Here is a 20787-nt window from a genome sequence, read left to right as displayed (position 1 = left end):
TATTGCAGAAGATGTACACCCCCCCCATGATATTGTCCTTAATATTCCAAGGCACAGAAGACGATATTACTCCCAATATCGCAGAAAGTGTACACCCCCAGTGATGTTGTTCCCATGATCCAGGAGGGAAGAGGATGATATACTTTCAACCCCTGCACCCTGCAATGCTCTCACCCTGCAACACCGACACCCAGCTCAACCCGACATAGGACCAGAGGTGCTGGCTGGGGGTGTTCATTGCTTCTCTTTTTTCCCTTGCCAGACTCAGTAGAGGAAGCTGAGAAGAGCAGCCACAGGAACAAGGTAGGTTTTGCCGTGTCTCAGGCTTCCTCTGGTTATGAGCTGGGCCTTGGAGTAACTCCGGGGGAGGGGACAGAGCTGAGTACGGTGGGCATTGGATGCGGCTGTCACCCTCTGTGGTGCGGGCTGGGGGCTTGGGGGACGTTGACTGAGGTGGGCCTGAACCTCTCGTCTACTCTGACACTGGAGGCTGTGGGGTCCCACACTTCTTCCAATGAACATGCTGGCCCCGCCTGGTCCCCGACCGAGATGGTACATCCTTTCCACTGCTGGGACCCACGTGGAGCTGTGGGTTCCTTTCTCATGACCTGGAGAGGCTGCAGCTCGCCCTGTGCTCTGCCTCAGAGATGGGAGGCCACACTGCCCTCAGCGGGTAGCAGAATTCAGAGCCTTAGGTTGCAGGGGCCTCAACTGAGGTCCCTGAAGGGTCTGCTCTTTCCTGAGGGGCTGATTCAGGGAGGCCCTCCCGTCTCCGCTCTGGGGCTCTGTCTCTTCCCCTCACACAGGGTCCGCATGTGAACAGCCTGGTGATGTGGACGCACAAGGGCCCTTGGAAGTTCCTGGGAATGGGATCCATCCCAGTACATTTGGGATGCAGGCACAAGGTCCCAGAGGAGGCCTGGGAAGCCAGTGGGGAAGGGAAGGCTGTAGTAGGTTTAGCCTCGGGGAGGGGGTGGTTCCACCCTCTGCCAAAGTCCCTGGAGCAAAGGCACGTGGCTCTCCAGCTGCCCAGAGGCCAGGGTAGTGGCTGGGAGGGCTATGTGCCTCTGCCGGGTGGGGGAGATTTCTTAGCTAATTTAGTGAAGTCAAGTCAGACATTGCTCTAAATCATATTTATTTATTTTTTATTCCAAGGCTTTAAGATGAATAAGGAGACAGTTTTGGGGTTTTTTTGTCTTTTTTTTGAGACGGAGTCTCGCTCTGTGGCCCAGGCTGGAGTGCAGTGGCTGGATCTCAGCTCACTACAAGCTCCGCCTCAGGTTTAGGCATTCTCCTGCCTCAGCCTCCCGAGTAGCTGGGACGACAGGCGCCGCCACTCGCCGGCAGTTTTTTGTATTTTTAGTAGAGATTTCGTAGCCAGGATGGTCTCGATCTCTGACCTCGTGATCCGCCCGTCTCAGCCTCCCAAGTGCTGGGATTACAGGCTTGAGCCACCGCGCCGGCCGAGGAGACAGTTTGTATTGAAAATAGTTTTTACACGTGAGCTTGAAAAAGAGAGCTGTTTCAATCTAGTTTTTCCTTCTCCGTAATGCCTCCTTTCATCCCAGGTTTTCCAACAGGAAATGCGCTCGTTTGCTCACCTCTGGGAGGGGGCTTTGGCTAGGAATCCACCAAAGACAGCAGGTGCCAGTGGACTGCTTGAGCAGTCTGGCCTTTGTGAACCCTTTAGGAACTGTGGGCTTCAGGTTTCAGACCATCCAAGGTGAAGTGGCCACAGGGGCCTGGAAGCTTTCCCATCCTTCCTGCAGGGATGGTCCGTTTCCCTGCACGGAGCTGGTACCTGGGTACAACACCCCTGTCCTGTGCCTCGGTGGCTTTACCAATTTTGCATAGCAGCTTTTGAGCTGATCAGTAGCTCTGATTGGCTGTTGAGGATTTCATGGATTCCTGTACCCCTCGGGGGCCCATATGCTGACACAAGTACATGTGTAGTTGTGGTGCTGCATACACATGGGTCCAGTTAGAAGGCTTTGATTCTTTCTAAAGGGAAAGGCATCTCTGAGGGATCACTGAGCTGACATAGTCTCCTCAAACCATGCTGTCAGGTGGGCGACAAAGCAGGACAGGAGGGTGATTTCGTAGGAGAGTCGGGCCACGGGCCTGCGTGTTCTCTCTGTCCCCATAGTGCCGGAGTTCCTACGTGCTCCAGGCCCCGGGTTTTCATTGCACATAATTCTCAAGGGCTCATGGCAAGCTGCACCAGGGACACAGAGGGTGGGGATGCGGGGACCCTGCCCCCAGTGGACCAAGGACTCACTGCTGGACTCTAATCTGTCTAGGTATTTTTGTGACTTGCAGAAATACCTCCACCTTGCCTGGGCCTGGAGCCACAGGAGACCCTTCCGAAGGTGAGGAATGTTCTGGAACAATGCAAGGCCTGCCCAGGTTGCCCCCAGGAGCCAGCGTCCTGGGGTCTCTGTGCGGCATCCAGCAACGTGAGCTTGCAGGACCCCGAGGAGCCCTCCTTCTGCTTGGAAGCTGAAGACGACTGGGAGGATCCAGAGGCCCTGATCTCACGGCTGCTGTTCCTGAACACCTCCGGATACAAGGCCAGCTTCCGTGGCCTGTACAACGTGGCGCTGCCATGGCTGAGCGGCATGTTCTGCAGCTTTAGCGATGAGGAGGAGCTGACTGGGCGCCAGGCCCGAGGGGCGGCCAAGAAAGCTGGCCTCCTCCTGGCCCTGGCCAGGCTCTGCTTCCTCCTGGGGCGGCTGTGCAGCAGGAGGCTCAAGCTGTCCCAGGCCCGGGTGTACTTTGAGGAAACACTGGGGACCCTGGACGGCAGCTTTGGGGACCTGTTCCAGGTGGTGGCTGTGTACGCCAACCTGACCAGCATTTACCGGAAGCAGAACCGGGAGAACTTTACACGCGTGGTTCCCAAAGCCATGGCCCTGCTCCTGGGGACGCCCGGCCACATCTGCAGCACCGAGGCGGACGGGGAGCTCCTGCAGCTGGCGCTGCAGTGGGCGGTGGGTGGCCAGAGCCTGCAGGCCGAGGCCCGGGCCTGCTTCCTGCTGGCCAGGCACCACGTGCACCTCAAGCAGCCCGAGGAGGCCCTGTCCTTCCTAGAACGGCTATTGCTTTTGCACAGGGACTCGGGAGCCCAGACGCTGCGTGGTTCTCAGACTGCTCCCTGCTCCTGGCTGACATCTACAGCCACAAGTGCCTACCCCACCTGGTGCTGAGCTGTGTCAAGGTGGCCTCATTGAGGACACAGGACTCGCTGGCCGGCTCGCTGAGGAGCGTGAACCTGGTGCTCCAGAACTCCCTCCAGCCCACAGCCTCCCCACCCAGACTTCCCACTACCTTCAGGCGAGCTCTGGCCTCCCTAACCCCGGCACAGGCCAGGCTCTCCGTGGCCTTCTCCACAACAGCCTGGCCCAGCTGTACAGCCACCATGGCTACCATGGCCCGGCCATCACCTTCATGACGCAGGTGGTGGAAGCCAGTGCTGTTGCCGGGGTCTGTGCCGTCGTGGACACCGTGGTGGCCCTGGGCTGGCTGCACGTGCTTCATGGGCAGAGCCTGGTGGCCTTGAACATCCTGCAGTCTGTCCAGGATGCAGTGGTGGCCAGTGGCACCAGGAAGGTGTGATTGCCAACATGGTGGCCGTGGCTCTGAAGAGGACGGGCCGGACGAGGCAGGCAGCCGAGGGCTACTACTGCGCCCTATGGGTGGTTTGGGACCTGGGCCAGCGGAGGAACCAGGCAGTGGTGCTGGCCAACTTCGGGACCCTGTGCCTGCACGCGGGTGCCAGCAGGCTGGCCCAGCACTACCTTCTGGAGGCCATGCGTCTGTTCTCAAGGCTTCCCTATTGGAGTGTGGCGGGACTTCACCCACGTACTCCTGCAGCTGGGTCACCTCTGCACCGGCCAGGGCCCGGCCAGCAGTGCAAGGGCTACTGTGAGTGGGCCCTTCTGGTGGCCGTGGAGATGGACCACGTGGACAGTGAGTGCCCTAGTTCCTCCTGTGCGCCTTCTGGGGCCACTCGGGTCAGGGCACACCTGGGCTTGTGATTCGGAAACAAGTGGTGGTTTTCCACCATCGAAAGTGCTGAGTCATGGCCAGCAGCAGATGTTGCAAGCGCCCTGGAGACAGGCAGTTCCCATGCAGGGCCAGGCCCTCTGTGCCCTACTGGGACAGCCAGCTCTTTCCGGTTTGCTCAGGGACCATCCTGCCTTGAGCACGGAAAATCGGGCGTGCTGGAAATCCCTGGCCATAACCCTGGGATCAAGGCAGGCTCTGCTGAGCTGGGACTTGGGGCCCCTCCATGAGCCAGGCCCTGAATGCCAGTTCTTGTGCCTGTGTTATCTGCTTGGTATCTCGGCAGCCCTATGCACCTGTCATCGCACCTCACAGAGGACACAGGGGCGGGTGACTGCCCAAAGCCACAGAGCAGTTCATGCAAAAGCAGCTCGTGCAGAGTGTGCCAGGCCCCACCCACAAATGGAGCTTGTGGGGTCCTCGGGAAGCAGGTGCTGAGCACGGGAACGTGAGCTTCAGGCCAGAGAAGCCACAAAAGGGTGAGTGGCTTGATGGCGGGGCAGCACTTGGCCCCGGGTTAGGGAAGCCTCTTTAGTCTGGGACCAGAGGGTTGAGAGGATTAGTCAAGTAATAGGTGTGGATGAGGGGCTGGTGGTGGGGGAGGGGCTGGCGGTGTAGCCTGTGTGAAGGCCAGGGTGAGCAAGTGGGGGTGAGTGAGCGGGGATGGTGGGTTGTAAGCGGGGGTGGGAGTGGTGGTGAGTGAGCGGGGGGTGATGGGGTGATCAGCGGGAGTGTGAGGCGGGGGTGAGTGGGGTGTGAGTGGGGGTGATGAGGGGGTGTGAGTGAGCGGGGGTGGGAGGGGAGTGGTGTGTGAGCAGGGATGAGTGGGGTGTGAGTGGGGGTGAGTGGGGGGGTGAGTGAGTGGGAGTGTGAGCGGGATGAGTGGCGTGTGAGTGGGGGTGAGTGAGTGGGCTGCGTGAGCGGGGTGAGTGGGGTGTGAGCGGGGTGAGTGAGTGGTGGTGAGTGAGCGGGAGTGTGAGCGGGGATGAGGGGTGTGAGCGGGTGGAGTGAGGGGTGTGAGGGTGAGGGGGATGAGTGGGGGTGAGCGGGGTGAGTGAGCAGGGTCATACAGGGAGGTGCAGAGTTGGGAGTGGGTGGGTTGGGTGCTGGATGGTGAGAAGCTCTTCTGGAGAGCTAAGCAGGGCCTGGGGCCTCAGGCTGTGGCTTGGCCTTTTCCCAAGAGCACTGGGGAGCCATGGAGTGCTGTCGAACAGTCACTGCACACTGAGCAGTAAAGGGACAGTAGGTGGGCAGGGCTGTCCGAAATCTAGGCCGCAGAGAAAAGATGAGGAAGTTGAGTCCAGGGAAATGGCTAAGGCAAGGGATACTGTTGAGTCCCCTCTGCCTTGCAGCGCTTTGTCATGGCACAGTGAGACCACTCAGAGGTGCCTCCTGTGGTCTGGACCAGAGCCCCAGGGGCTGTGGCCAAATCTGCCCATTTCCCAGCACAGGCCTGGCACCCACTCCTGGCCCTAGGAGGGATGAGATTTTGGAAAGGACCGTGTGAAGGGGCCCCGATCCCACACATCTGCCCAAGGAGGGGTGGGGGGTTCATACCCAGACTTCTTCGCCAGGGACATTCTCTGACTGGAAGGAGACCCTCCAGGAGCCCAGCGCCCCAGCCCCCACTGCAGCCTCCGGTGGCTCCTGGCAAAATAGCCTGTGGCACCTCCTCCTACGAGGCCCTCCCAGGGTGCTGGGGGATTCAGACTTGGAAATGCAGGCCAGAGAATAGAGATCATGCGTCCCTGTCTCCCCAACCTGCGCTGAACGGTCGAGGAGACCAAGGGTGGGATTGATACCCCACATGCTTACTTGGGGTCATTTTTGAGTCACTTTCGGTAGTTCGTGTCCTTCTAGGAGTTTGGCTGTTGTGTCTAGATGGTCTGATTTGTTGGTGTACAATTGTTCGTAGTGTTTTCATGGAATCCTTTTATTTCTGTCAGGTCGGCAATAATGTTTCCTCTTTCATTTCTGATTTTAGAAACTTGGGTTTGTAATTGTTTATTTATTTATTTTTATTAGAGATGGGGTCTCATCATGTTCCCCCAGGCTGGTCTTGAATGCTGGCCTCAGCGATCCTTCCACCTCGGCCTCACAAAGCACTGGGATGACAGGCGTGAGCCATGGTGCTCAGTCTCTGATTTGAGTCATCATCTTTCTTTTCTTGGTCAGTCTGGTGAAAGACTTGTCAATTTTGTTATTATTTTCAAAAAACCCACTTTTGGTTCTGTTGACTATCTCTTTTGTTTTTCCATTCTCTGTATTTTTACTTCCCATTTCCACTCTCACGTTTATTATTTTCTTCCTTTTATTCACTTTGGGTTTAGTTCATTTTCTAGTTTCTCAAGGTGGAAGGTTAGGTTTTTGATTTGAGATTTTTCTTCTTTCTTTGAATATAGACATTTACAATTATAAATTTCCCTTTCAGCACTGCCTTAGCTGCATCTTGGAGTTTTTGATACACTGTGCTTTTTTTTTTTTTTTTTTTTTTTAAGTTTTGCTCCATTGCCCAGGCTGGGGTGTAGTGTGCAATCTTGGCTCACTGCAACTTCTACCCAGGTTCAAGCCATTCTCATGCCTCAGCTTCCCGAGTAGCTGGGATTACAGATGTGCACCACGACACCCGGCTAATTTTTGTATTTTTTTATAGAGACGAGGTTTCACCATGTTTCCCAGGCTGATCTCAAACTCCTGGACTCAAGCGATCCTCCCGCCTCGGCCTCCCACAGTGCTGGGATGACAGGCGTGAGCCACCGTGCTGGCCCGGGCTGTGCATTTGTTTGCATTCTTCTCAAATTAGTTTTCAGTTTCCCTGATGGTCTCTTCTTTGACTCACTGGTTGTTTAGGAGTGTGTAATTTCCACATATTTTTGAATTTCCCACTTTCCTTCACTCTTGATTTCCAGTTTCGTGCCAGTACAGCTGAAGAACACTTCTGCTTTGGTCTCAGTCCTTCTCCATTCACTGAGGCTCGTTTTGTGGCCTGGCACATGGTCTGTCATTGGGAATGTCCCATAGGCGCTCGAGAGGACTGTGTATTCAGCTGTCGTTGGGTGGCGTGTGTGACAGATGTCCATTCGGCATACCTGGTTTCCGGTGTTAATCTTTGGAATGTTTCTGACACTAGAAAATCAGAAGATTTCCACTGTTCCCAGCACCGTGGCTTTGGGAGAGGCCAGTGAGCCTATGGTTTTGGGGCCTGGTTGCATGAGAGAAGCATGTATGGGAACACCAGGGGCTGGCTTTGAACCCCATTCCCCCAACATGATGCCATGTGTGGCAGACATGATGCTTGGCTTTGCTCTCTCAGGGTTCCATCTGCGACAGGGGCTACTTGTGCCTGTGGCCTCATCAGCTCAGGCTGAAGGCGGCCCTGGTCCTCGCCAGAGGGACTTTGTGAAGCAGAAATAGATGTCCTGGTGCAGGGGCCAAGCCTGGCCAGGACCTCGGCCCTGGGAGTTGTAAAGAAGGCCGGTCTCTACCATGAGCATCTGCATCAAGCTGTGCCCATGTCACGGTGTGCTCGGTGTCTGCCCTTGTACAGGTGCATGGCCTGTCTGAGCTCAGGCTCCCCGCCTATGGGGCCCAGGTTCACAGAGGTGTGAAAGAGACAAGCACAGCGCATGGGCCGCCGAGCCCAGCCAGCCTCGCTTCGATGCTGGGAGGCTGACGTCTTCCATTTTATCTTCTGTCCAGGCCAGCTGCAGGCCGTCCAGTGGCTGTGCTACTTCTACAGTGTTGTCACGCCCAGCGAGGCCCAGTGTGTCCTCTACCACGAGTTCCAGCTCTCTCTGGCCCACAAGGTGACCGACAAGGTGCTGGAGGGGGCAGCTCCTGGAGACCATCATCAGTCAGCTCTACCTGTCCCTGGGCACCGAGCAGTGAGGGCTGGCTTTGCAGTGGTGGGGGTGTGGAGGGGGGCAAGGGGGTTAGGAGGGGCAGGGAGGGGGGCACAGGGAAGCTGGCCCAGGGCCCCATCAGCCCCTTTCCTTTGGATCATTTGGTTCCTTGGCATCAGATGCTTTGAGCTGGTGGGTCTGGGGTCGTCCCAGGGCTGCTGCTGGCTCGTGAGTCCCAGCTTGAGCCTCCCTTGTTGGGTCAAAGGTCATCTCAACCCCAGCAGAGGCAGTACGTGCACTCTGGGCTGTTCTTCCTACTATGGTGGCTTTTGTCATCTGACCTCTGCCTGCCCCGAGTCTTCACTCCTGGCTTTCATCTGTCCCCTTAAATGTGACCACAGCAGCCACCTGTGGCTTCTCTCCCACAGAAGACAGAGCCAGTTGTGTCACCTGCTTCCCTGGGGCAGGGTTTCAAGGTCTCACGTCCCATAGGTGGCCCACTCGGCTTCCCCCGGGCATCCTGACCTGGTGCGGTAACCATGGCCCTGGCCACCCCACCTACAGGGCCTGGTGACATTGCTGCAGTCACAGCCTCTCGAGTGTTGGACTTACTGAGAGAGCAGGGAAGGAGCCAGATTCCATGGGGACCCGGGAGACTGGCTCCAGTCTTGGCCTCAGGTTCACAGAAGGAAAATGGGCCAGTGTGCTAGAGCCATGCTTCTCAAAGTGTAGTCCCTGGACCAGCAGAGCAGCATCTATCTCACCTAGGAGCTTGTGGCAAGTGGGAGTTCTGGGTCCTGCCCCAGGTCTGTGGAGCCGGAAGCTCTGGGGTCAGGGCCAGCAAGCTATACAGACAGGCCTCCGTGACTGTGATGCCTGCACACCTTTAGAACCATCGGCCTAGATAGCCTCTGAACACTAACGGCTCCTGGTGGTCTGGAGAAGACACAGGCCATGTCTGGGAGGCAGGGGAGATGGACTAGCACACTCCTCCTGCCACAGGGCAGCATGATGCTCGATTCCCTCAGAAGGATGTCCTTCATCTTTTCCATGCCGTGTGTGTTCACCCTGGCCCTCCCAGCAGCCTGGGAAGGGCAGAACACTGCACACACAAGAGGGCCGTTCCCAGTCCCCACATTCCAGATTCATCTGTCACCAGACCCACGGGAGGAGGCAGACTGGTTCCAGGAGGATGAGAGCCCTTGTTCTGACACCTGTGTCTGATTCCAGGACCTACAGATCCACTCTGGACTACACCAAACAAAGTCTGGGGATTTTCATTGACCTCCAGAAGAAAGAGGAGGCGCATGCCTGGCTGCAAGCAGGGAAGATCTACTACATCCTGCGGCAGAGCGAGCTGGTGGACCTGTGCATCCAGGTGAGTGGCAAGGGATGCAGGAGGGCCCCTGTGCTGTTCACTCTCTGTCCATCCATCCATCCGTTCATCCTTCCACCCACCTATCCATCATCCATCCATCCATCCATTCACCCATCTATCCATCCATTCATCCTTCCATCTATCTATCTGTTTACCTGTTCATCCTTCTCACCATCCATTATCTATTCATCCATCCATCCATTCTTCCATCATCTTCCCATACATCTGTGGGTCCTTCCATCCATCCATCCCTCCATCCATCCAATCATCCATCCATCCATTCACCTGTTCGTCTTTCCACCCACCCATCCATCATCCATCCATCCATCATCCATCCATCCTTTTATCATCCATCCATTCACTTTTTCGTCCATCCATTCACCTGTTCGTCCAGCCATCCATCCAACTGTTCATCCTTCTATCCATCCATCCGTCATTCATCTGGTCACTTCATTCACCGGTTTGTCCATCCATCCATCCATCTTTCCATTATCCAGCCATTCAGCTGTTCATCCTTCTATCCATCCAACCATCTTCCATCCATCCATGATCCATCCATTCACCTGTCCATCCACCCATCCATTCATCATCCATCCTTTTATCATCCATCCATTCATCTGTTCGTCCATTCACCTGTTCATCCATCCCTCCATCCATTCTTCCATCCATCCATCCTTCCACCATCCATTCACCTGTTCATTCTTCCATGCATCCATCCTTCCATCCTCATCATCCATTCACCTATTCATCCTTCCATTCATCCATCATCCATCCATCCATCATTCATTCATTCTTTTATCATCCATCCATTCAGCCACCATCCATCCCCCTGTTCATCCTTCCATCCATCATTCATCCATTTATTCATTCATCCATATATCCATCCACATCCATCCATCCTCCCATCTCCATCCATCCATCATTATCCATCCGTTTATCCATCCATCCATCCTTCCATCATCCATTCATCCTTCATCCTTCCATCTATCCATCACCCATCCTTATCCATTTATCCATCCATCCATCCTTCCATCATCCATCCATCATCATCCATCCATTCACCTGTCTATCCATCCTTTCCTGGTAATCCATCCATCTTTCCACCAACCATCCATTCACCTGTTCATCCTTCCATCGTTCATCCATCCACCCATTTATCCATATATCCATCCACCACGATCTACTCTCACCTCGTGTTCTCCTTCCACCTCCATCCGTCCATCTCTCCATCCACCCACTATCCATCCATGCATCATTCATACATCCTTTATCATCCATCCTCCACCATTTATCATTCATCTATCCATCATCCATCCATTCACCTGTTCCTCCTTCCATCCATCATCCATGCATCCATTTATCCATCCATTCACCTGTTCCTCCTTCCATCCATCGTTCATCCATCCATTTATTTATCCATCCATCCATCCATCATCCATCTTTCCATTATCCATCCACTCACCTCCTGTTCATTCTTCCATCTGTCCATCGATCCATCTATCATTCATCCATCCACCCACCAATCTACCTATTAATCCATCCCTCCATTCATCTGTCTGTTTATCCATACATTGGTCTATCCATCTATCCATCCATATGTACATACATCATCTACCCTCCACCCATCCATTCTCTACCCACCCATACATACATACACACAACATTCCACCACCCATCCACCCATCCGTCCATCCATTCAAGCATTCATCTATCCACACACCCATCCATCCACGTGTCTACACATCCGCTCATCCATTCATCCATCCATCCACTCATTCCTAAGCCACTGCTGAGCACCGGTTGTATGCCTTTTCCCTCCCTCCAACTGGCTCCCTCACATCCTCCCCCAGTGGCCAGCATCTTCTCCCTGAGGGCAGAGGTGTGGCCCCTCACAGTGCCTAGCACCTGCTGGTATACAGCTCATGCTCAAAGAATGGGACCACTCAGTTAACCACAGAAGAACGTGCTCCAAGCGACACGTGGCCATCTCCTTACAAAATGAATCTGTCATAGCGGCTGTTTTCAGAGGCTTTCCCAACACAGTGTGATCTGGAACAAACTGTGAAGCCCACGACCCTGGTGAAGCTTTCATTATTGAGCACCTGCTGTATACCTCCTTGAGCTGAGGAGAAGGATCAAGAGCTCATGGCCAAGAGGGACCAGGCCCACCCACAACACTGTTGATGTGCGCCCTGAGCTGCGGCAGGGATGTGGCAACGCAGAAAGGAACCAGGTGATGGGCTCCCAGCAATCTGGGGGCCACGGAGACTGAGTGTGGGGGAGGGGGTGGGCTAGGGCTATCCCTGGTGGTAGGATTCACAGGTGTCGGGCTCCTGGGCTGCAGCTGCTCAGTCACCTCCTGGCACTCAAGTGCATCATTTCATTGTCCTCATGCCAGTGGTGGGGCAGCCCTAATGCACAGGTCTGAAAAATGCTCAGGTGTACCTGCAGTGTGTGAGAGGAAGGAGGCTGGCGAAGATGGGTATGGCCACCTTGCAAGGTGTGGGTCTTGAGGGAACTTCTGCTCCTTTCAGGTGGCACAGAATGTGGTCCTGTACACAGGCGACTCCAACCTGGGGCTGGAGCCGTTTGAGGCAGCTGGAGACATCTTCAACGAGGCCTGGGAGTGGGAGAAAGCCGTGTCCTTCTACCGGGTGAGCTGGCCTGTGGGCTGATGTATGTGGGCCTCAGGGGGTCACCTGGAGGGCAGAGGCCTCCCACCTGGAGGCAGGGCCACCCATGCACATGCTTAGTTTCCCAGTGGTCTCACCGGGAATGATATTGACTGTGCCCCTGCCCGGGACAAACGCTTGGGGCCTGGATGTGGCAATGGCCCTATCTTTGCCTAGTGGTCTCACCGGGAATGATATTGACTGTGCCCCCTGCCCGGGACAAACGCTCGGGTCTGGACATGACAGTGGCTCTACCCTTGCACCTGATGATCTCAGCAACCATGAGTGGGAAGTCCTGTTCCCATCTTCCAGATGAGGAAGCTGAGGCTCAGAGAAGCACAGGGACATGTCAAAGGACACACAGCATGTCAGTGGGAGGCCCAGGGCCAGGGCCCAAGTCTGCCCACACCCCGAAACGGGGACGGCTTCTCCCTTCCTCTGAGCTCACGATGTGGCTAAGCCCTGGGCACAGATAAATGTGTTTTTAGAGCAGAGAGGAGTGCTGCTCCCCCTAGTCAGACCCCCAGTGCCCAGGTGGGAGAGGCTGGTCTGAGGCTGCCGGGTGTAGCTAGATGGGCCTCAGGTGACTCTTCAACTCCCAACTTGGGTGTCTGAACCGTGCGTTATCCAAGAGCACAGAGCTCTGCAGACGTGCAGGAGGTGCAGGGGTAACTGGGGCGTAGGATGCTCCAAGCACATGTTTGAGCTCTGAGGAAGGCGCTGGGCAAGGTGGGTGCTGCGGGAAGCCTGACCCCACCTACCTGTGTGGTAGGACCCGACCCTGCCCCTGGCAGTGACTATGGGCAACCACAAGGCGGAGCCGCAGCTGCAACTGTGCAACAAGCTGGTGGCACTGCTGGCCACGCTGGAGGAGCCCCAGGAGGGCTTGGAGGTTGCCCACATGGCCCTAGCACTCAGCATCACTCTGGGTAAGTCCCCTGAGCCCCCGTCCTGCCAGGATCCACACTTTGGCAGAGCCCAGCCTCCAGGTCTGTAGGGCAGTAGCTGAAACACTGCTGGATTTTCCTGGTCTCCTGTCCAGGCAGGCAGATCTGCCCAGCTGGCTTCCCCGTCCGGCCGTGCGGCAGAGCCTGAGGTCTCTCACGCAGTGCTGAGCTCTGCTTCCTCTGTCTCTTCCCGCTGCTGACCACAAGGGCCACCCAGTGTGCCCTCTGCCTTCCAGACATGCCAGGCATCTCGGTCCCTGTGCCAGGCTGAGTGGCACATTCCCTTTGTCTTGTGCCCTTTCCACCCTCATCAACCACACAGCTCTCTGGCTGATGAAATCCCAGTTCCCCTTCCAGCAGCCCCCCTTAAGGCTGGGCATCCCCTGTGCTGTGCCAGGATCGTCTGTCCTCCTCCAGAGACAGGAAACCCTGGGCTGGCCGCATGTCCCAACGCCTTGTGCCTTGGGGCACAGTACACAGGCGTGCAGCTGTGTGGGAATGCATTGAATGCAGGCTCCACAGCACTCGCCTGCAAAGGGAGGACATCAGAGACAGCCTAGGTGGGTTTGTGCATCTGTGGGGGGACCTGGAGCTCAGGCATGCGGTGACTCCCCAAGGTAAGGGGCTCTGATCATGACACACCCAGGAGTCGGATGTCACGTCTGTGGGCTGCATGAAGCCGGGGTTCCCGGGAGCACCTGGACTGCATGGGTTGTGGGCTCCCCTGGTTAAAACCAGTGAACAAAGGCAGGTGGCTATGTGTTGGCAGAGCTGGGCCGTCCAAATCCGACTTTGCCAAAGCCTCACAGTAGACAGGGGCAAGCCTTATTGTTCTGCGTTGCAGATGGGAAAGTAAGTCTGAGAACCCAGAAGGGACGGCCAGAGCTGCCCAGGTGACCACAGGTGCCTGGAGGCAAGCCAGGTGCTGCCGGGGCTCTGCATACCTGCTCCTGAGGGGCCTGTGCCCTGACTGCCCCAGGGAGCCACGTCCTCACACCTGCCCCTTTGGCCTGCACCCCAGGGGACCGGCTGAACGAGCACGTGGCTTACCACTGGCTGGCCACCCTGCACCACTTGCTGGGCCATGGTAAGCTGGCGGAGCACTTCTACCTCAAGGCCCGGTAGCTCTGCAACTCGCCGCTGGAGTTTGACAAGGCGACCCTCTACTACGTGAAGGTGTACCTGGTGCTCGGTGACATCTTCTATGACCTGAAGGTCGGTGGGGAGGGGCAGGGCTCAGGGTGTTTCCAGCCCCCTTGGAGTGGGATCTCCACAGACCCCAGAGGCCTGGGTTCCAGCCTTCCTTAGGAATGGCCCAGTGGCCTCCCTGGAGCTCTGCACACGGCTGGAGAAACCAGCAAGGTTCACAGATACAACCCAGCTCCCAAGCTGGCCAGGCCCCACCCTCAAGAACTCAGTCTCAGCCTGGGAGGCTGACACATGAGCGGGCAATGGTGGCCTCTGGGTAAAGAAGGGGGATTGTAGTCAGGGGGGCCCTCCTGGAGGAGGTGACACCAAACTGAGTCTCGACAGTCAAGTGTCAAGTTGCATTTAAGAAAGAAAACAAGGTCGGGAGGAGGACATTTTGGAGGACGGCATCATCCTCACATTGAATCCACATTGCAAGATCCAACCCAAATCCCAGTGCCTCCTCTAGGAAGCCTGCCCAGGGTGCCAGCCTGCACTGAGCAACTCCTTCCTGGAGTCCCGAGACACCTTGAATCTTCACATCACCCAGGAAGGGTGGGGTGGGACCCATGTCTTACCATCCGCTTCACAGACAGGGGAACCCCAGCTCACGGCAGGTGCAGTGGGGCGGGGCCCCAGCCAGCCAGGTTGAGACCTTGCTGGGTCGGGTCTGTCTCCAGGGGAGGTGCTGTGCTCTCTCTGCCCCCAGGCCTGCAGGGGTGGAGAGCTGGGACTGGTAGACTCAGACCTGGGGTGTCTCCACCCCTCTGCCCAGCAGGCACCCGCCCCTCCTCAGCATCGCACTGGCACCGCGTCAGTACTCCTTATGGGCTGAGGGGCCAGGGCGCTCCAGTCCAGGGACGGAGATCTTGGCCTTAGAACAACATGAGGAGCTGGGGCAGCCCTAAGACCCCGCCCCGTATCCCTCACCACAGGCCTGGGCTTCCCGGAAGCCCCCACCAGTGCTGGCGACACCTGGTGGTCAGAAGCGGTCCCTGTGGCCTCCCAAGTCCCAGCCAGACAGGGAGGTGCCAGGTGTCAGGCCCAGAGGGACGTTGCCCACTACTCGGGGGCTCGCCTGGGACCCAGGGAATGGGCCTCCCAGAAGTGGCCCTTTATCTCTCTTGGTCAAGTCTGCCCGCCCACTCCGCCTGCCCAGGAGGAAGGAAAGGGCCAAATAGTACCTGAGAGGCCAAAGTCCATGGTTGGGGTCGAGGGGCAGAAGCCTCCTTCACCTCCTTCTCGTGCACAGCCCTCTGGGCCTCATCGTGACGGTGCTGTCAGCCCAGGCCAGCTTCCCACAGGGAGGCCCCCTCGGAATTCCCCAAGGGCGGCTGTCTTTCCAAGGCCACACCCTCCTCTTTGTATAGGAGGCTCTGGACCCGGGGCCCAGAAGAGTGGGAGAGAAAGCTGGGCTGGATGGGGCCTGGAAGGCTGGCGGAGAGGCAGGGGTAAATGGGCATCCTTGCTGATTGCCTCTAAAATGGGGTCCCCTTTAGTCTACACGTGAGAGTGAGCCCTGGAATAGGGTGGATTCGGTGTGTCCTGGCTCAGCCTGCCACTCACTAGCTGCTGCACACACTACAGGCACATGGAAGTACACACGCAAATGCACAGACACAGGCACATACAGGCGCGCACAACACAGGCACAGGTGCACACACACCCATACACAGGCACACATACACACGCACAGGCACACGTGCACACAGCCACACACATACGCACACAAACACGCACATGCAGAGACATGCTTTGGCTGGCTCCTTCCTGTTTAGTTAGGATGCCCCCCCCCTTCAGGAAGCACTTGCCTCCCACCCCCGGCTGAGTCAGGGGCCTCCTGGCCCCCCACAGGCTCCTGGGCTTCCTCTGCCACACCCCGGGCCACCTTTGTGGTCAGTGTTCAGTCCCAGGTCCCTCAGACTGGGAGCAAGGATGTTAGGCTCAACCATGTACCCAGCACAGAGTCCAGTGTTTCGCTGGGCCGGGGGCATTGGATGTGCAGCGGCGGTGACTCAGGGTCTTCTCACGCCCTGCTCCATGTGTGGGCGGGGCAGTGAGGGAATGGACTGCTGCATCTTGGACTTTGTCCTTGGCCCTGGGAGCCATCTTGAGACGGTAAAGAGGGACAGGCCAGGCCTGGGTCTTAGCGAGGTCCCTTGGGTGTCCCCCATGTGGAGGAGGCGCCTGGGGAGAAGCCGGGGGGAGATGGGAGGGTCAAGGTGGAGGTCTGGGAGGCAGGATCCCAACCCAGGGATGGTGAGTTTGAGCCAAAGATGCATTGAAAATGGGAGTGGATGTCTGGGGAGTCACTCTCCGTCAATATTTCAGGAAACATTGCCGGGGGGACACCTGTGAGATGGTTTTGTACCTGGCCTGGCCCGTGGAGGGCTGGAAATGGTCAGCATGGACAGGGGCCAGAGGGGAGCCTGGGTCACTCAACGCTGTGCCCCTGCTGTGTCTTGGAGCCACGGGTCCTGCATGGAACTCTCAGAGCAGGCAGGATCTGCCCTGACCTCAGCCCACGGGGAAAGCAGCCACTGCCTGCAGAGAGGGTGGGACTGGGGCTTGGGGTGAGTGGAGCATAGGGATAGTCAGGAAGACTTCCAGAGGTTTCAGGGTTGTCCCCAACTCCTGCAGCTGAGACCACAGCCTTGTCACAGGCTTCGGGGCTCATGGGGTGAGCCAGCATTGGCTGGACATGTGGAACGGCCTCTGGGAAGACAGGCTCTAGTCCCCTTTTGCTGAGCATGGCCTGTCCCCTTCAGGAACGGTTTGATGCAACCGGGTACTACCAGCTGGTACTGGCGGCCGCCATGGACCTGGGCAACAAGAAGGCACAGCTGAAGACCTACACGAGGCCGGCCACCATCTCCCACAACTTTCTCCTGGACCGCAAGAAGTCGCTCTTCTTCTACCAGAAGGCCAGAACCTTCGCCACAGTGCTCAATGTCTGCAGGGTCAACCTGCCTCCTCTGCCACTCTGCGGTGGGCCCCCTGGTTGGCCACAGCCACCCTCACTGAGGACAGCATCCGAGGAGTGGGTTTTGTGCAAGTAGGATGGTCTCCTGCCTCTCCTGGTGTCTCCCGTGGCTCATTTTCTGGGAAATGGAGGCATGAAAGCAGGGTTCAAATAGCAATAAATTTTTTTTGCAATAACATACTGAAGTCCCCAGGGCATCCTTCCCTGTGTGCTTCCTGGGTGGTGTCTAGGGGCCAGCTCCTTCCCTGGTGGCAGCCCTCTGATCTTGGGGATGAGAAGGACCCTGAGTCCAACAGACCTGGGCAGGTCACCATGAGCCTCGGTTTCCTTGGTGGCCAGAGGGGAGATGGTGTAGAACTCCCTGGGCAGCTCCCTGCTCTCCCTGCTCAGAGCTTTTGCTGTAGGTCTCGTGCCACCCTTGCCTTTCCTTCAGGCCACTGTGCCCGCATGTGGGGGCTGCTAGTGCCCCTGTTCACCATTGAAGAAACAGAGGCACAGAGAGTTAGGTGTCTCGCCCACCGTCACACAGCAGGTAGGGGCGGAGACACAGAGCCCAGTACACTGACCACCACACCACCCTGCCAGCTTGCTGCCAGGAAGGTGTCCCCCATTAGGATCCAAGGTCAGCTCCTGGACCTCTCTTGTGGTGTCAGGAGAGCCACAGGCCAGTGAGGGTGACACCCGGGATCCCTCACTCAGTGTCCTCTGCTCCCAGACTTGGCTGGGCCGAGCCTGGCCAGTCCCACCTCTGGCCAGCGGTCAGCCCTGAGGGAAGTGAGATGCAGGGATCTCCGCCTGTGTACACGCTGCTACCCAGTATTGAAAGCCTTATCTGGGCTGCCCCCTATTCCGTCCCCACAGGCCCCCTCCCCTTCCAGCCCCCGGCTCTCATCCCTGTCCCTGGAATCCCAGGTTTTTCTTCTTGAAATCTCTTGGCCCCAGGGAACACAGCTCACACGGTCTCTTTGCCAGTTTACGGCAAGGAAACTGAAGTTCAGAGACTGTGGTGTCCCACGTGATTCTCACATACACTGCACTCTCCCAGGCCCCTCTTTTCAACGCTTTAAATGAGGTGACATTCACATCGCATGCAATTAACTATTTCAACGTGAATAATGTGGCATTTGTGCATTCACAGTACTGTGCAACCACTCACGCCATGTAGTTTCAAAACGTGTTCATCTCCCCAGAAGAAACCTGCCATCCTCACTAAGCTGTTACCCCTCCTTGGTATCCCCCAAGCCCCTCATTTAATGGAAGGGGAAACTGAGACCCAGAGAGAGACTTGCCAGTGGGTGGAGCTCTGATTATAAGGAATCAGGCACCCATCTGCTGCTTCAGTCCTGGGTTGGTTTTCCACCCAGCAGAGGTGACAGAGCCAGGAGGTTCTGGGACTCCATGCTTGCAGCCAGAGCCCTGCCCCGAACTTCCCCACCAGGGAGCAGCAGAGAGCTTTCCAGAACCGGCCGCGAGGCTGGCGGGAAGCAGCGGGTCAGAGCTGCTGACAAACCTCACGTGGACCCCAGATCGCTGTCTCTGTGGGTTGGGCTTGGGAATTGGAGAGGAGCCCGCATTCTTGGAAACGTGAAGACAGCACGGCCTGGCTGGAGGAGCGGGAAGCGCCGTCACATTTACTGAGGACACAGATCTCCTGCCCGCTGGGCCGGGCATGCAGCCACTCTTCTCGGGGTGGGGTCTGCAGGTCCAGGTTGCTCTCGGCCCCCGACCTGCCTCAGAGTCCGGGGGGCTTTGGAACTGTGCCTCCCCATCTCCACCCACCCTGGCTGGTGCCACGAGGGGACTGGATCCTGGGATCCTGTTCCTCTTGGGCAGCAGAGACTGGGGGACCAGAGGAGATGATGGGTCTTCAAGCCCCACATTCAAACCCCAGCCCACCACGCACAGCCTGGGTGTTCGGGGTGAGGAGTTGATGTCTCTGAGCCCCAGTTTTGTCACCACTAAAATGAGGCCGACATACTGGGGCAGAGTGCCAGCCCCAGCGCTAACAAAGGCCTGTTTCCTACTGACAATACCTCTTACTCCTAGGAACAGCTCCAACCACACACACTAGGGAACACTCAACCCAGGCCAACTTGTCAGAGGCACGTGAGCCAGAGCGACTCCATCTTGAATGGGGGCTGGGTAAGGGAGGCTGAGACCTGCTGGGCTGCATTCCCAGGAGGCTAGGCATTCTTAGTCACAGGATGAGATAGGAGGTTGGCACAAGATATAGCTCATAAAGACCTTGCTGATAAAGCAGGTTGCAGTAAAGAAGCTGGTCAAAGCCCACCAAACCCAAGATGGCCCACGAGAGTGACCTGTGATTGTCCTCATGGCTCATTATGTGCTAATTATAATGCATTAGCTGCTACAAGACACTCCCACCAGCGCCAAGACAGTTTACAGATGCCATGGCAACATCTGGAGGTTCCCTACATGGTCTCAGAAGGGAGGCAGAAACTCTCAGTTCTGGGAATTGCCCACCCCTTTCCTGGAACACTCATGAATAGTCCAACCCTTGTTTAGCGTATGATCAAGAAACACCATGAAAATGGGCAACCAGCAGCCTTTGGGCCACTCTGCCTATGGAGCAGCCATTCTGTTTTTTCTTTCTTATTTTTTTTGAGATGGAGTCTCACTCTGTTGGCCGAACTGGAATGCAGTGGCATGATCTTGGCTCACTACAATCTCCATCTCCTGGGTTCAAGCGATTCTCCTGCCTCAGCCTTCCTAGTAGCTGGGATTACAGGCACCTGCCACCACGCCAAGTTAACTTTTTTGTATTTTAGTGGAGACAGGGTTTTGCCATGTTGGACCAGGCTGGTCTCGAACTTCTCACCTCAGGTGATCCACCTGCCTCGGCATCCAAAAGTTATAGGATTACAGGACTGAGCCACTGCGCCCAGCCAGAGTAGCCATTCCTTTATTCCTTTTCTTTCCTAATAAACTTGCTTTCACTTTATGGACTCGCCCCGAATTCTTTCTTCTGTGAGATCCAAGAAACCTCTCTTAGGGTCTGGATCGGAACCCCTTTCCAGTAACAAACTTGCTTAACCTCTAAGACCCTTCCTCTCTTCATCTGTAACCAAAGACAAAGCCTCCCCCGAAGTTCCAAAACTGTGGAGAGAACGCATGGGAAACAAGGGGCACAGAGTTGGTGTGCAGAACCAATCACAGACTGGGTGTCAAGCCACTGTCATGTTGGAAGTAATATCACGCTCTCCCACACAAGTTATGAGGAACAATATCACAGGGGGATGTGTACCTTCTCCGGTACTGGGAGTAGTATCATCTCTTCCTTTAGATGACAGGAACAATATCACAGTGTGGGTGTACACCCCCCGTGTTTTTGGAAGTAATGTCATTCTCTCTTCTTCTAGGTTTTATGATTCATATCACAGGCAGGGTGTACACCCCTTGTTATATTGGATGGAGTCTCATCCTTTTCAACCTGTATCTTTAGAACAATATCCCATGGGGGTTGTATATCTCTTCAGTATTGGTAGTAATACCATCTTCTCCTTTCCTGGATATAAGAAACAATATCACAGGAGGGGTGTACACCCCTTGCAATGTTGGTAGTAATATCACTACCAAGGTGTGTGTGCACCTTCTGGGATAGTGGGAGTACTATCAGCCTCCACCCCGCTGCATATTAGGAACAATATACAGGGGGCAGGGTGGTTACAACTCCTGTGATATTGAAAACAAT

At 56.2% G+C, this 20787-nt stretch overlaps 1 protein-coding gene across 1 annotated transcript; it reads left to right on the top strand.

The window, feature by feature from the left end:
• Nucleotides 1–281: 281 nt before the first annotated feature.
• Nucleotides 282–18713, top strand: LOC117083374 (SH3 domain and tetratricopeptide repeat-containing protein 1-like; the record flags this gene model as incomplete). The annotated part of the gene is given in 16 exon segments (XM_033210947.1): nucleotides 282–303; nucleotides 2320–3120; nucleotides 3123–3284; nucleotides 3287–3595; nucleotides 3598–3844; nucleotides 3846–3901; nucleotides 3904–3969; nucleotides 7765–7892; nucleotides 7894–7949; nucleotides 9138–9285; nucleotides 11820–11939; nucleotides 12730–12886; nucleotides 13926–14119; nucleotides 16861–17147; nucleotides 17791–17987; nucleotides 18514–18713. Coding segments are annotated over 16 exon segments (3150 nt in total), but the record flags the coding sequence as incomplete, so codon positions are not given.
• Between the last annotated feature and the right edge of the window lie 2074 nt (nucleotides 18714–20787).

Source organism: Trachypithecus francoisi, unplaced genomic scaffold, assembly GCF_009764315.1.
Source record: "Trachypithecus francoisi isolate TF-2019V2 unplaced genomic scaffold, Tfra_2.0 Contig00339, whole genome shotgun sequence".
NCBI lineage: Eukaryota > Metazoa > Chordata > Mammalia > Primates > Cercopithecidae > Trachypithecus > Trachypithecus francoisi.
The sequence above is the reverse complement of the archived record's forward strand: the minus strand, read 5'-3'. Positions and strand labels throughout refer to the sequence as shown.